Below are 16,502 nucleotides of genomic sequence, written 5' to 3'. Positions count from 1 at the left end.
TTAAAAGAACACTACATTTCTACTCCACCTAATGCCACGTTTATTGGAGGGGTTTTTAACCTAGCAAGTGGATGACAGGCACATACTAAAACTGAATTTATCTTTTTGGCTTTATGTTTCTATATAGTCTACGAAAGATCTATATACAAAGCAAAGGTGTTTTACATAAAATCTGATTAGACTTGCTAGAGGAATGTGTTAAAATTACATTATAAAGTTGTGAATTAAGCTGCGCTAGCACAGGGCTAACATGACATATTATGCCTCTATACCAGGGACAGCCAGGAAGAAGATTCCCTGCAACAGCGTATGGTTACCTACAACAAACTGTTTAAAGCCTTTAAATCAATATATAAAAGCAGCAGTAATATATAAATTGCCCAGTCGCACATTTACGGTCACACCCCCAATTAAGGGTAGTAGAGCAATTCATGGCACTGTCATAAACATTCGTTATATTGATAAGAATCTTATGACCAGTCCAGCTGAACTGTCCCTAGGTAATTCTCCCTATAGTAATGCAGATATACCTAAACATTCCATCCCAACACTAATTCTGACAAACAACAGAAAATGCCTCCATTACTCAGTATAGGCAGTCCAATTGAACTTTGGATCAATCACTTAGAACAGACTTGTCACTCACCAAGTTTTAATAAAGATACTTTCTATATCAAAACTGCCTACAAGGTACTAAAAAAAATAAAAATAAAAATGTAAAAATAATAATTTGTTGTTGGTTTAATAGTTACACTTAAAGGGACACTGTAGGCACCAGAACCACTACAGCTTCACAAGCATACAGAACAGTTCCTGCAGGCTGAGCAGTGTAAAGGCTAAGTTTTTGTGGCTGTTCTACAACCACTAGAGATACTTCCTTTAGAGCAGGACTGACGTCCAGTGTCTAAACACTGCAAGGCACATTGCCAAGCATGAGCACTAGCCTTCCAATGCTTACCTATGGGGAAGCATTGGATTGGCTGAGATCATTAGGATTAATGATCTTAACAGGGATGCTTGTGCAAAGTAAAGGTACGTAAATCTATTTTTATTTACGGCTTGGTGTGGGGGTGGAGGGGTGAAGAGCGCCTGAATCTAAATGGTTACTTTAACACTCTAGACTGAAGAAGGCATGATTGTATTGCTAAAGCTATAGCTGTTTTTGTTTGCTATTTTCTGGCTTTATAATGTAAAAATAATAATAATAATAATAATAATAATAATAATAATAATAATAAATGAATAAATAAAAAAAACACTGTAAGCAATCCATTCTGATGTTAAATATGTAACCAAAGCTACTGTAATTCTTGCTCAATCAATGTGACGATGAGTTCCCGTAAAACATACCATAAGAAATAAAAATAATGAGATCACGTCTTCCAATTTTCAGCATATTTATCGTTTGAATGCTGGGCAATCCAATAATGATTTTTAATTTCCATGGTTAAAATACTTACAGTAAGCATCCTAAGCTCCCCAGATCTGTCCAGAACATGGCCCAAAAGAAGGAAGCCACTATAAAGAATTTGCAAGTTTTCAAAACTTTTTTAACCCCTTAAGGACCAAACTTCTGGAATAAAAGGAAATCATGACATGTCAGACATATCATGTGCCCTTAAGGGGTTAAGAATGTATGAAAGTGCAATTAAGTTATGGATTTGGAGGGCTAGTTGACTTGCATGTGCAGCCTGGCTAACATTTCAACTTATCGTCAACCTCTTTATTTGCCATGCTAACAAGATTATCACATAGAAACATAGAATGTGACGGCAGATAAGAACCATTCGGCCCATCTAGTCTGCCCAATTTTCTAAATACTTTCATTAGTCCCTGGCCTTATCTTATAGTTAGGATAGCCTTATGCCTATCCCACGCATGCTTAAACTCCTTTACTGTGTTAACCTCTACCACTTCAGCTGGAAGGCTATTCCATGCATCCACTACCCTCTCAGTAAAGTAATACTTCCTGATATTATTTTTAAACCTTTGTCCCTCTAATTTAAGACTATGTCCTCTTGTTGTGGTAGTTTTTCTTCTTTTTAAATATAGTCTCCTCCTCTGCTGTGTTGATTCCCTTTATGCATTTAAATGTTTCTATCATATCCCCCGTCTCGTCTTTCCTCCAAGCTATACATGTTAAGATCCTCTAACCTTTCCTGGTAAGTTTTATCCTGCAATCCATGAACCAGTTTAGTAGCCCTTCTCTGAACTCTCTCTAAAGTATCAATATCCTTCTGAAGATATGGTCTCCAGTACTGCGTACAGTACTCCAAGTGAGGTCTCACCAGTGTTCTGTACAATGGCATGAGCACTTCCCTCTTTCTACTGCTAATACCTCTCCCTATACAACCAAGCATTCTGCTAGCATTTCCTGCTGCTCTGTTACATTGTCTGCCGACCTTTAAGTCATCAGAAATAATCACCCCTAAATCCCTTTCCTCAGATGTTGAGGTTAGGACTCTATCAAATATTCTGTACTCTGCCCTTGGATTTTTACGTCCAAGATGCATTATCTTGCACTTATCCACATTAAATGTCAGTTGCCACAACTCTGACCATTTTTCTAGTTTACCCAAATCATTAGCCATTTGGCTTATCCCTCCTGGAACATCAACCCTGTTACATATCTTAGTATCATCAACAGTTTAAGAAGACAGTAAAACATTATGGAAATATATATATGTGGTCTAATTGTTGATGGAAGATATATAAGCATTGCATTGGCAAATTCCACCTGTCCTAAGGTATTGCACTGACTAGTGGAGGCTCTGTAGGTAAGGCCAGTTGCCAATCACTTGCCCTAATTAACAGTGTATTTAAAACCAGCCTGATATTCCAGCCAAGGGACTGCTGCAACCTGAGGATTGTCTGATGTTATACTACCTTTATTTCATGCATTTTTGTGTTTGTTGGAAAGTGAGAAAAACATATTTTCACTTTCTGATGTATTAAAGAAAACACAAAGCTTACACCCAGAGTTGAAGTTTGTCCTGAGTTGCAGCTTACCCTAGAAGACAGTGGTTCCCAAACCAGTCCTCATGGCCCACCAACAATCCAGGATTTATGCATTTCCCTGTTTACTCAAATGAAGATACTGACAAAACCTGAACTGTTGGTGAGCCATGAGGACTGGTTTGGGAAGTACGGCCCTATACAGGGGTTATTTAACCCCTTAAGGACCAAACTTCTGGAATAAAAGGGAATCATGACATGTCACACGTGTCATGTGTTCTTAAGGGGTTAAAGATCACAGTCAAACACACCTTTGACTACAAAGGACATTTTTGTCAGAAAAATATAGACAAATTATTTATGTCACTCCCCAAAATGATTTTAGCAGATTTTGAAGTGATGTTGGGGCAAATATGCAGGTCTGTTACCTGCCACATATAGGCTCAGCACACCCATGGGTTATATGAATTCATAACATAGGCTTTTAAATAATAGAGGTGGAGCAAGGAATTAGAATGAAGATGCCTAAGGAACACCATATATTACACACTCAATGGTAAAGGAAGACTTAAAACATTAAGAACATTTTATTTGTCTTGTCTGCTACTTTAAAATAGCTTGTTGCTCACCATTTCATCTTCCTCCCCCTTGTTGATCTTCTCTCCATTCTCCATGTTCAGGGTTGTGCAACTGTCCCACCAAACAAAGATACAGGACGTATCCTACAAAAAATGCAAAAGAAAAATAAACTCACATGAAAGGATAATAAATTAGAATGGGGGTGGGGGGGATCATCAAAATATCAATACATCCAAAATAAATTAAGCTCATACAGCAAAAGCATTATTAAAAAAAAAAAAACGAAAATGTTAACTGTTCCAGCGATGCTCTCAAAAATTTATGAAAATCCCTATACTCTGTATTTTAAATAAATGCACCTAATAAATGAAAAGTAATACAGACATACTGAAACAAACCTCAGAAAGCCATGTGTGTATACTTCAGACAAGTTTTCCACAAATGCTAGGAGTAGTAGTAGCAAAATCATTGTTATGTTAAAGGTAATGGTAATGTAAGTGGTGTAGTCTGTAAAGTGACCCCTAACTGGTTCTGCCTGTTTCGATATTAATGACCAACTTACTCATAAATACTGTGAAGAATGACCCTAAAGGCAATTTAGAACACTGCAGAATTGATTATATAACATAGCACTAACTGTACTTATACTTTACCCTGCTGGATAATAATACATTAATCATCATCAAAATCTGGACCTTTTGCTAGCATGGAATGTCCTGCTTATTTAACATTTCTTATCTATCACCCTTATCCATATCACTTTACAAAGGTTAGCAACAAGGGATAATGGAGTTGTGATGCAGTACAGTACAGAACATTAAGGTTACATAATTCCAAATTATAGAACATAGGTTGTCATAAATTATAGAATAAGACTACACAGAGCTTAAAGGAAACACCAGGCGGCTGTGTTAAGATGTGGATTAAATAACTTATATGTAGTGAAGCTGTTATTTTAGAAAGGAATCGTGCAGGAGTAGTTTAAACGGCAGATTAGTTAATAGTATAAATCCACTTTGAGATACAGGGAAAAGTACTGCAGCATTCAGCAGCAACAGAATAACTGAGCAACACCCTGTTGCACCAAGCCGTCTTTTAAGAAGGAAGTTGCTAGCGCATGTTAAGTGGAGGTGCGGACACACAAAATGAGGAAGTTAGAGTTAAGGAAGACATAAAGGATCAGTCATGGTATGAAGGGCATGTGAGTCCTGACTGCTCCTTCCCACCCCTCCCAAGAGGAGACCTCTCAGAGTGTTCAATTGGATGGTTTGGTCTAGTAACTTTTTGGAAGGATGAAACCGATGTGGGGCCTGTACCTCGGAAGTTCTTATGGTGCATACATGAATATAGAAGTTTATGGACCTCACACTTCCCCATCAATAATAATCAGTGGGGGTGGAACAAAATGTATCTGAGAAAAATTATTTTGGCTTAGATACATTGAAAAAAGGGTGCAAGCGTAGATGAATGAGAGATATGGAATGTAACATCATTAATCTTTTTTTGTATGGACCTATGAACAAAGGACTTAATTTATTCGAAGGTTGGGTAGTTTTCATATTCTTTGTGGAGATCCAGATGCGATCTGCTACTTAGAATGAGGGAGGTGTTTTTCGTTTTTTTACCTTTAATTTTTAATGGAAGTTCTGGGACATCTGCAAAGTGAGTGTCCCTAAGTTTTTTTTTATATTTCTTCAAATTGGTCAAATTGAATGTAAACCTTAGGAATGGCTTGTTTATGTAAATCAAATGGTATAGAGCAGGGGTGCCCAAAAGGTAGATCCCCAGATGTTTTAAAACTGTAACCTCCATGATCCTTTGTTACTTTAAAGGCATGCAAAGCATCATGGGAGTTGTAGTTCTACCCCTGTACAGTATAGAGGTTGGATGGAAACCATAATTAGCATAAAATAGAGTCATCTTAGTGCTTGAGTGGATTGAGTTATTATAAGAGAATTCAGCTATAGGCAACCAAGAAACCCAATGGTTATTGCTCTCTGTTTAACAGGTTTGTTTTTTTGGGGGGGGTTTTTTAAGGGTGAAAAGAGGTGGATAATTTGTGTATGATAGGTATAGCGGAACAGATGGTTTTCCAGACTTTGAACTGAAAACCACAATCGAAATAATTTCATTGCAATGACTATATAGTTTCATGATATTATCTTTATCTTTTAAAAAAATATTAAGAAAACAGAGTTTCAGATGCAGTAGGAATAAAATGAGCCATCTTTGTGAGACGATCAACAGTTACAAAAATAATGGTCTTTTCCTTGGATGGATGGAGATTGACAAAACCATGGTGAATATTTTCTACGGACTGGAAGGGATGGAGGAAGACATTAGAAAACCATATAGTTTTAGGTTATTCAGGTTTGGACCTATTACAGACGAGACAGATCTTTACATACATCTTGAATGGTCTTTCTGTAGTTAGGCCACCAGAAATGCCTCTGAAGAGGTTTGATTGTTTTTCTAATCCCAGGGTGTCCTGCCAATGGGTCATCCATCACGTACCATTCTTATGGCTTCAAGACGTAGTGGAGGGAGTACATATATGGCATGATCTTCATACATTAGTCCATTAAGGAATGTTGGAATTACCTTCTGATAAAAAATAATTTTCTTGATCTGGTCTGTCAACAATCTTCTAAATTAATTAAGAAGTGATTTGTATTAACGTGTGATGTAGAATGCCATTAGAAAGCTGTACAGTCTTAGTTTCTGGTTTAAGCATTCAAGAAAAGGAGTCTGCCTTTCTGTTTTTTAATCCAGGTCTGAAAAAAATGTGGGAATTAAAACGGTCAAAAACTAAGCTCCATCTGATTTCTCTGGCAGAAAAGATATTACTTTTCCTTAAGTATCAAGATGATCAAAATAATTACTTATAAGTAATCTTTCAATGCCTTGAAAGAGGAGTCTCCAATTATCAAGAACAAATTTAATTGCCAATAATTCCTTTTTGCCGATTGGAAAATTCTTCTCAGCGTCAGACAGAGTTCTGGAACAACAGGCAATAGGGTGAATTGAGTCTTGTACACTTCTTTGTTGGCATAATCGGAGGCATCCACTTCAATATGAATATTTGAGTAGTATCAGGAAGTTGTTATATAAAATCAGACTTTTTGGGATTGATGATTCCATTGAAATGGAATTTTCTTCTTAGTTAATAGAGTTAAGGGATTAGCAATAATTCCTTATACACTTCCTATATAAGTTGTTGAAGCCTAGAAACCTTTGTAAGACCTAAGGCCCTTGGTACTTCCTAGTTCAAGATGCATTGAATCTTGGAGTCATCTATTTTTATTTGGTGTGGTGTATTTAAATAATCGAGGAAATGCATTTGTTGTGTTTCAAATTGGCACTTTTGAGGTTTGGCGTATAAATGGAGAGTTCTCAGTCTCAACTAAATCCAACGAGCATGCTTCCTACGTTCATGGAGATTAGGGGAGCATATTAAAATATTATCCAGATAAATGGTCACACACATATCCAACAGATCTCAGAAGATGTAATTGATGATATATTGGAATGTAGATGGGGCAGTGCATTGCCCAAGGCATAACATTGTATTTTTATACAAACTGAGTTATAGGCATCCCGCAAGTCAAGTTTAGTAAACACAGTGGCAGAATGTAGTCTTTCAATTAATTCAGGAATCAAGGGTAAAGGATACTACTTCTTAACATTCATTTTATTTAATTCTCTGTATTCAATAATAGGAGAAAAGGTCTTGCCCTTGTTCCTTACAAAAATATATCTGCTCCCGCAGGGAAAGAGGATGTTGTATAAAACTTTTACGAAGATTTTCTTCTATTTTTGTTTAAGCGTTTGCAGTTCTTCCTTGGACAGTAGATATATATATATATATATATATATATATATACGGCCGAAAGGAATAGTAGAGCCTGGTGTGGTTAATATGACAGGAATATATCCTATGTGGAAGGAGAATCTCTGCTTATTTTTTACCAAAAACACCAGCAAACTCCATAAAATGTTTGTCTTACAGTAAGAGAAATCAAACTTTACCTGTAATAGAAACCAATTTATAGTTGGATTGTGAAAAGTGAGCCAAGCCATTCCAAGTATAATAGGAAACATAGGTGATTGGACAGTATAAAAAGTAAGGAATGTGTAGTGGCCATCCTCAGTGGTGACATTTAAAAACATGATCTGTTTTGTTATGGGACCAGAAGGAATGAAAGACACCAGAAGGAATGAAAGACCCATGTACAATTCAGAAAGACACAGAGGAGGTTTTTTTTTTTTTTTTAATGCAGTTATTTTTTATTCAATGGGTCTGTTTCACCAAAAGCATTACTGTCGGCAAGCCTAGTTGTTTACCTGTAATCTGACAACTACAATGTTTTTTTTCCCCCCTGTTCTCAGTAAAAGGGTGAGATCAACATCGAGCGTAAACATTTCCAGGGTGCAATTTTGTCTGAGAAAAGAAAATCTCCAATTTGCAAATACTATCAAAAGAAATATGCTTTTCCAAATGCTATCAGGATGACCAAACACATCCTTTGTATTAAGTGGTGTACTAAAGACATTAAAAATACTTCATGGAATCAAATAAGGAATAAAATCAGGTTCTTGTAACACGGAAACATTTCGCAATGCCTCCCTATGAAAAACATCACTACCAGAGTACTATAGAAGAGAGAGAGGAGGCCCCTGTGGGTGTCAGTTTGACAGCAACGGGGTGTTCACATTCTCATGAAATATGATCTTTTAACAAAACAGGACTAAAGGAGACCTCCTAAACACCCCTAAAGCTCTTCAGCAAAGTTACAGGGCTCCTGTCATTCCCCAAACAACTTATGCTCATTAAATAGAGAATAAGATTTTATCTATACATTATGCTAGAAGTTTTGATAGCATATGTATAGATTAGTCGAAAAATCACTTAAAATAGTTTTTTCTCTTCAAACAATGCCTCAGCGTGCCAAGGTATTGAGCAACAAGGTAGAGCAGAAAAGATCTCCCCACAGGAGATCCCTCTGCTCTTCTCCCATACCAACCACAGCACATGCCTTATGGTTGCTATGGAAACTCCCTAGACAGCGCTTCTAGCCAATCTGTTCAGATGCCGGCGCATTGGCAATGAAGTCAGAATGCGGACGTTGCTGACCAGATTTGCCCTGCTTGGGAATGCATCCCAAGCAGGGCAAATCAAAGGAAAGGTGGGGAGGAGTCTAGGAGGACGGCCCGGAGGCAGGTGTTACACGAACAGTAACGTTGAATATACGACATGTATTTATGATATCCATAGCAGGTAAACTTTAAGTGCTTTAGGTGTGTGGAGTGTCTCTATAATGGAATCAAGCACTCGCTGTTAGGTAATGTAAATCAGAAGTCCGATTAGAAGTGACAAATTGTTTTTCCTTAGTTTTGCTATGTTGATGGTTTCACTGTGTTTTTCAATATTTTGTGGGGCTACCTGTTCGAACGTACTGGCAAAAGATGTTCCTTATACTTCACGTGTTCTTAAATTTTTTTTAATAAATAAGCTGTACTGTTATTTCAAGCATAATACTTCTGTACACATTGCATTTTATGTTTCAATTTTATGCTTGTTTCAGTAACAAAATGGTTATTTGTAAGAATACTCCACTTTGCATTTTTTCTATTTTTTTTTGAAGACTCGTTTGTCAAAGTAAGAAGGACTTACTTTGACAATGCTCCTTAAGGCATTAAAATTGGTTTATACCTAGACATACAGGTTTTGGAGACCTGTTTTTTAAGGAACGAAGGAAAATACCTGATAACCTGTTTTTTTATACTGGCCAATACCGGTACACTACCACGTTGTGGAAAGCATGTTTTACATTTATATGTCATTATGAATTTTTTGCAAACCTGATTTACTTAAAGGGACACTATAGTCACCCATACCACTTCTGCCCAATGAAGTGGTCTGGGTGCCAGGTCCCTCAGGTTTTAGCCCTTCAGATGCAAACATAGCAGTTTCATAGAAACTGCTATGTTTACATTTGGGGTTAAGCGAGCCTCTAGTGGCTGTCTTCCGGACTGCCACTAGAGTTGCATCTGCGACGCTGGAGGCATATTATGCCTCCATCGCGCAGAGCATCCATAGGAAAGCATTGAGAAATGCTTTCCTATGGACACTTTGAATGCGCGCGCGGCACTTGCCGGGCATGCGCATTCGGCTCCTCTGACGTCGGCAGAGGGAGCTGGCGTCAGCGGGGGAGGAGAGGTCACCAGCGCCAAGGGAGCCCGGCGCTGGATTAAGTTGAAGGGGGTTTTATCTCAGGGCACTATAGTATCAGGAAAACCGCTTTGTTTTCCTGACACTATAGTGATCCTTTAAATCCTAATAAGCAAAACTATATTTCTCTATTTGAAGTGGTCACATTATAGTCTTGTTAGGCTCTGGGTTATGCCCCTGATCAAATTGAGGATTCTCAATCTACATTCGGAAATGGTGATTAATGCAGCATTCAATTATCTGTATTGAAGAGGAAAAACAGTGTGTACAAAAATAACAGTTACACATCTTAGAAGTGTAAATACCAATTATAATGTGCATAATAAATTATAAAGAATGAGATGTGCCATCGTTTTATAGGTGCTCTGGAGTGGTAATGGGGACATCGTGAAAGTGTTAATAGATTCATTTGACAAATATGAAAATCTGCTTACAACAAAAGGAATATCATTAGGGAGCGTCCCCAAGAGCTGTCATTAACCAAGTACCAAAAATGCAGCTCCTTTAGGTCGAGCACGTCAGAGAATGAAGCTGGCAAGAATTTACTGTGATAGTGACAAGAGGTTGGAATGTGATTCTATAGAACAGCTTTGTGACGGAAGTTGAAAGTCCCATATAACATTTTCTGTAAGGTTTAAAAATCCCTTCTTTAGGATTGATTTGGGTCATAGCAGATTATGAACTTGTACATTCATCAAATACAAGAATAGCTACGTTACGATTGATTGCGCACCACACATTCAGTTACTCCATTTGAAGCTGTTCAATTAAAATGTTTCACTTGACACCGTTCAGATCAGCAACTGTTGTTATCGTTTGTCATTGTATTGTATATTGTTTTTTACTCTTGTTTTGTACTTGTGGCAGGATCTGATATTTGTCAGCACTTATTTTAACAATACAGTATGTTTCTTATTTACAGAAGTAACAGCCTTTTCTCAACAATACTCAATTCCAGCAATAACCATCAAACAACATCGAACGTACCAACCAACCCTGTTTTAAGTAAAGATGCAGACAGGACAAGTTTCCTCTAGCGTCGAGCTATAAAAATGTGCTCTGTATTATTAATTGTGGAAATAGTAGACTAACAACTGATGATTCAATGTTTGGATGTGGTTGTAACACAGGAATCATCCCAAAAGAATTCAAGTTGACATCACTGTTAAAAATAAACGTGTTCATTATCTTGGCTGTTTCTGCCCAAACTAGGATATTCCAGAAAAGATTAGCCCGACTGTCCCATTATACAGTCAAAAATTGGTGAAGATCAGCTTTTATCAGTGACAGTTATCTTTGGCAACCTGGACATTTCAGGAACTATATTTACCAGGACATTCAGGAAGCCAAAATTATTTCAAGTGTTGTTTAAAATATGTTAGCTATTATTGGCCTACACGAAAAGAAGCCTTAAAACACATGTAAACCCTGACATTAAGTGAAGTTTTGAGTTTCCAGTTTGGCTTGTGAAACAGCTGAACGAAGATGACTCATTGTTTATGGCAAACACTGCACATAGACACAGCACCAGGAAATCTCACCCTACCATTAATTCTGCTAAAACACTACTCATCAAGCAGATGGCACCAACAAAGTTTAATCACTAAACCAACCAAATATGTTTTGAGTATTTTAATGCATTAAAATATTTAAAAAGTCACATGGATTTAAAATAAATTATGGCTATATGCTGACAGGCTTATACAAACCATAAAGTTGCATATACAATAGAACCTCAATAAAGTAAGGCTAATTGTTGGGAGAATAACGAATTGTAAAAGGAATGTCAAGTTACAAATATACAGATAGAGAGCAATTTTTGAGAACTACATGTTTATCTTGTTTTGGCACATTATCCAATAAGAGAACATAAGTAGGCACTAAAGCTTGCATGACAAATTGCAGTAGACCAATAAAGTTAAATAGGGAGCATGCACTATTATAAAATGATTTAAGTTATAAGATTATAGCTTGCCATGTGTAGTGGTCTGGGTGCCAGGTCCCCCTATTTTTTAACCCTGCAGCTGAAAACATAGCAGTTTACATTGCAGGGTTAATAAAGCCTCTAGAGGCGGTCTCCAAGACAGCCACTAGAGGCCACGTCCGCGATTCTCACGCAGCGCGAGTTCAAATCCCCATAGGAAAGCATTGAGCAATTCTTGACGTCGGCAGGGGCAGGAGAGGTCACCCGGCGCTGGATTAAAGTAAGTGGATGAAGGGGTTTTAACCTCTTCAGCCCGGTGGGAGGGGGGGGACCTAATAACCCTATAGCCACAGGAAAACGGGTTTGTTTTCCTGGCACTATAGGATCCCTTTACGGATCGCATTCAAATGCATTGGATAATTAAAAAAATTTTTAAATACTCATAAAGCACTTAGGACATAACAGCTTTTGTGATATAATGCATTTTGTTGTATGTTTCTGTGAAAAAAAGAAGGGTAAACATACAGTCTTGCTGAATATTATTTTGGGTTATAATGTTAAAATCTAATCAATGTTGAGATTTCCCAAGAAAATCTCAGCAATACCTTCTAGCAGGAATATTCATTATGTCAAGAATTCAACATAGAAACATAAAATGTGACGGCAGATAAGAACCATTTGGCGCATCTACTCTGCCCAATGTTTCGAAATAAAAAAAATGAATTAAGAGTGAATTTTAAATTTCAGGCCAAAATAGCTGGACTGGTTTACTATTGAGGTGTCCCTTGCATATTTTGTTATAACCGTTTATTTACACAATGGCTTCTTTAAATTGTTGAATGCATTCCTTGGCTTTGCACTGTACTCACTGTATTCACCCTATTTCTAATAAAACTTCTGAACAAATCTGTCAATAAAAACAAGATTGTCAAAATAGCTTAACTGAAAACACTGCTACATAGGGGAATTTTCCTGCTATGTTCACCTAAAATTTGATATTCATCAATAAATCGGTAGATGTAGTGCTGCTGAATATCATAGACAAAGGCCGATTCATACTATGTAGACTGCAGAAGCTGTGTTTTTCCTTAACATGATTTAATTTTGATACAGTTGCAAAGCAGAGGAGTGGCATCTGGTACGTCAGGGAGAACTGGTGCCATAATGTCTTGCTAGGAACACCTTCAGGCTATTCAAAAGCTTCTTCACAAGGTTCTCTCATGTTGTCGTACATTCCCACATCTATAAGACTTTCCATTACAGTTGCTCAAGTTTTGATTAGTAATGCTATGGAATACTTTCACATATGTTAAAGTGAACCAGTAATGGAAAAATCTATTTACCTTGCACTGTCGTGGCCGCATCAGTTTTGTTATTTTTGTTTTAACCCCCCCCCCCCCCCCCCCATCTCATTTCCCCCCTAGTCACCCCCATATGACCCTAGGCCCCCATATTCCATTTTTTTAAATCTTTATTTTGTGCCCGGACCTATGTCCTGGGTGCACCTATCTTTGTGTGGGTAGATGAAGGCCCTATGGGACACGTCATTTGCCCACACTAGATAGCGCTGTGAAATTCCCGTGCATGGCCAGTTAAACATTCATAGTCAGAAAGATGAATGAATTAATTGAAATGTCTGACTAACAAACAAACACTGAATATCGGTGTTCGTTCAGTTTATTACAAGGAGGGTGCTACCGGCACGCATGAGCGGTGTGTGGGGGGCCTAAATCACAATGATGGGGGAAGGCCTATTGTCCTGCCCCCTGGCCGCCTCCCATGAGTGGCCGGTGGGGGCCCTAAATGACAATGGGGGGGGCTAAATGACAATGGGGGGGGGGCGCTAAATGACAATGGGGGGGCCTAAATGACAATGGGGGGGGCCCTACTGTCCTCCCCCCGGCCCCCACCCATGGGCGACAGGTGGAGGCCATGTGTAAAAATACCCCCCCAAGACCCTAGTCACCCCTCACCCAAATAAAATTAAAGAAAGTCCTTCCTACCCCCCTCACCCTAAAAATAGTGAGGAGGAGACAATAAAACGAAATACCTGTAAAAAAAAAAAAATACTTATAATGGAAAAATTCCAAAGAACTTCCCCACGCTGTGTAAAATGACTCCGAGCATTCTGATTGGTTGGATTCCAATCCAACCAATGAGAGTGCTCTGACAGGTAAATGTAGAGACTTACCTGTCAGTCTCTTCATTTACCTGTCAGAGCACTCTCATTGGTTGGCTTAAACCAATCAATCAGAGCGCTCTGAGCCAAATTGCAGTGTGTGGGAAGGGAATAAACCTTTTCCCGCCCTGCGGAGCTGAGTCTGCATGGTCCCCTCGCTGGGCGAGTTCCTACCGCACATATTTACACACACACACACATACTGTATCCACTACCCACATTGCATCCACTACACAAACACACACTGCATTTACTAATCAAATACTCTCACGGCATCCACTACACCAGGGCTTCACAAATTCCAGGCGCCAGGTCGCCATGGCGACTAGAAATTTTGTCCTGGAGTCTGGGATTTGTCAGCCTTTTACCTAAAGTGGCCGACGGGGCAAACAATGGAGCCGCGGGCTGCCCGCACGCTCTGGCAGCTGTATAGCCGGCCACGCACAAGTGGTATGGAGGCGGCAGGCTGGGGCAGTGCGCGAGGGAGCGTTGTAGCCAGCCGCTTTGGGAGGTATGGAGGTGACCGGCTCAGGAAGCTGTGTAGCTGGCCACCCGCTGGAGAATAGAGGCGGCCAGCTCAGGGAGCTTTGTAGCCGGCCACCCACTGGAGCATAGAGGCGGCCAGCTCAGGGAGCTTTGTAGCCGGCCGCCTGCCCGCACCACGGCAGGTTTGGAGGTAGCAGGCTGGAGCAGGGTGCGAGTCTGTGTATGTCTGTCTGTGTGTGTGTGCTGTGTATGTCAATGAGTGTGTGTATATCTGTCAGTCTGTGTGTGTGTGTGTGTGTCTGTTTAGGTACCTGCCCCCCTCCGATCACATGATGTTTTTACTTACCTTTTTTTCCCCCAAGCCATGCTGGTTTTGCTGTTGCTTGTCCCGCCTCCATAGCGGAGATCTTAATGATCTCAGCTAAGCCAATGCTTTCCCACAGGAAAGCATTGGGAGGATATTACGCATGTTCTCTATGGGTAACATTCAGCGCCTCCATGTAGAGCACTGACACAGGACTCTAGTGGCCTCTGAGTGACTGTCACTAGAGGCACTGAAAAGGCAGCGTTTACATTGAAAAGGGTACAGGGACAGACTATAGGCACCAGAACAACCACATTAATCTGTAGTGGTTCTGGTGACTATAGTGTCATTTTAAAAAAATATTGGCTCCTAGATTCCAAACTAATTTGTCAAGCCCTGAGCTACACACACATGTAAATATTCTTGAAAACATAAAAAAAAAAAAATCTGACTGGCATGTATATTTTGTGCATTTACCACTTAATAAAAAATAAAAAAATAAAAAGGATTTGCAAAAAATATGTATATATGGTAAATGTACAGAATATCGGTAAGCTTTTGGCCTCAAAGTTCAAAGATTATCGGTATTGGCTCTAAAAAAAATCACTATCGGTCGATCCCTATTCCTGACCCTCTAGTGTTCCTTTAAAATGACACACAGAGCACCAAACCTGATTCTATTTTATAGTGTTTAACCTAAATAGCAAACTGTATTTTTGCAAGCCCAATGTTTGCATACCTTTTGCATGTTTTTAACATTTTGTATTTTAATCCTGTCCCACTTTCCCTATTCTAAAATACTTCCATCTGGTTACTATACTACAGTATGTGATGTCACAGCTCACGCACATATAAGCAATGACACTTATCAGATTCACAACACAATAAAGCTCTTGTGGATGGACTGATCACTTGATGGTCAGGGCAGTGCTCACCGCAGGGAATTGAATACAAGTACAGCAGCTTCAAAATGGAATATCTTCATGTTTTATAATTATTATTTATAATAGTTACGTTTTTTTCATTCATTACAGCGGCACCGCCAGGGCAAACTTACCTTTCTCCTATTCCTCTCTCAGAATCTGGTTTTTTTTTACTTCTGATCTAGTTTTCTTTAAAACATAAAACAAAATATGGACTACTTTATATTATGCATTTTCCCTACACCTGACTTTCTCTGACCAAAGACAGTACTCGCCCTTCTGCTTGACAGAGAAAATGGAGCCAACTTAAACTCCTCCTTTGGTAAAAGAAAATCGAGTGTAGGAAAAATACATAGAGACAAAGTAGTCCCTTACTCGGTCTTATGTTTTAAAGAAAACTGGATCATAAAATAAGAACAGATTCTGAGAGAGGAAACAATAGGAGAAAGGTAATATTTGCATGACAGTGCTTCTTTAAAGACATCTTTAAAGGACCACTCTAGTGCCAGGAAAGCATACTCGTTTTCCTGGCACTAGAGTGCCCTGAGGGTGCCCCCACCCTCAGGGACCCCCTCCCGCCCGGCTCTGGAAAGGGGAAAGGGGTTAAATCTTACCTTTTTCCAGCGCTGGGCGGAGAGATCTCCTCCTGCTCTCCTCCTCTTCTCCTCCCAGTCGGCTGGCTGCGCGCGTATTCAGCCGGTCACATAGGAAAGCATTCATAATGCTTTCCTATGGACGCTGGCGTGCTCTCACTGTGAAAATCACAGTGAGAAGCATGCAAGCGCCTCTAGCGGCTGTCAATGAGACAGCCACTAGAGGACATAGGGGGAAGGCTTAACCCATTCATAAACATAGCAGTTTCTCTGAAACTGCTATGTTTATGAAAAAATGGGTTAACCCTAGAAGGACCTGGCACCCAG

The 16,502-nt window shown here is 39.1% G+C and overlaps 1 protein-coding gene across 1 annotated transcript in view; it reads right to left on the bottom strand.

The window, feature by feature from the left end:
- Positions 1 to 16,502, bottom strand: part of ATP13A3 (ATPase 13A3) — a 116,294-nt gene that overhangs the window by 66,371 nt on the left and 33,421 nt on the right. The window contains exon 2 of the mRNA XM_063442765.1: positions 3,585 to 3,677. Within this exon, the coding sequence (XP_063298835.1) occupies positions 3,585 to 3,629 (45 nt within the window). The 5' untranslated portion in view covers positions 3,630 to 3,677. The remainder of the gene's footprint in view (positions 1 to 3,584; positions 3,678 to 16,502) is intronic.

This window comes from Pelobates fuscus, chromosome 2 (assembly GCF_036172605.1).
Source record: "Pelobates fuscus isolate aPelFus1 chromosome 2, aPelFus1.pri, whole genome shotgun sequence".
NCBI classification, from domain to species: Eukaryota; Metazoa; Chordata; class Amphibia; order Anura; family Pelobatidae; genus Pelobates; species Pelobates fuscus.
The sequence above is the reverse complement of the archived record's forward strand: the minus strand, read 5'-3'. Positions and strand labels throughout refer to the sequence as shown.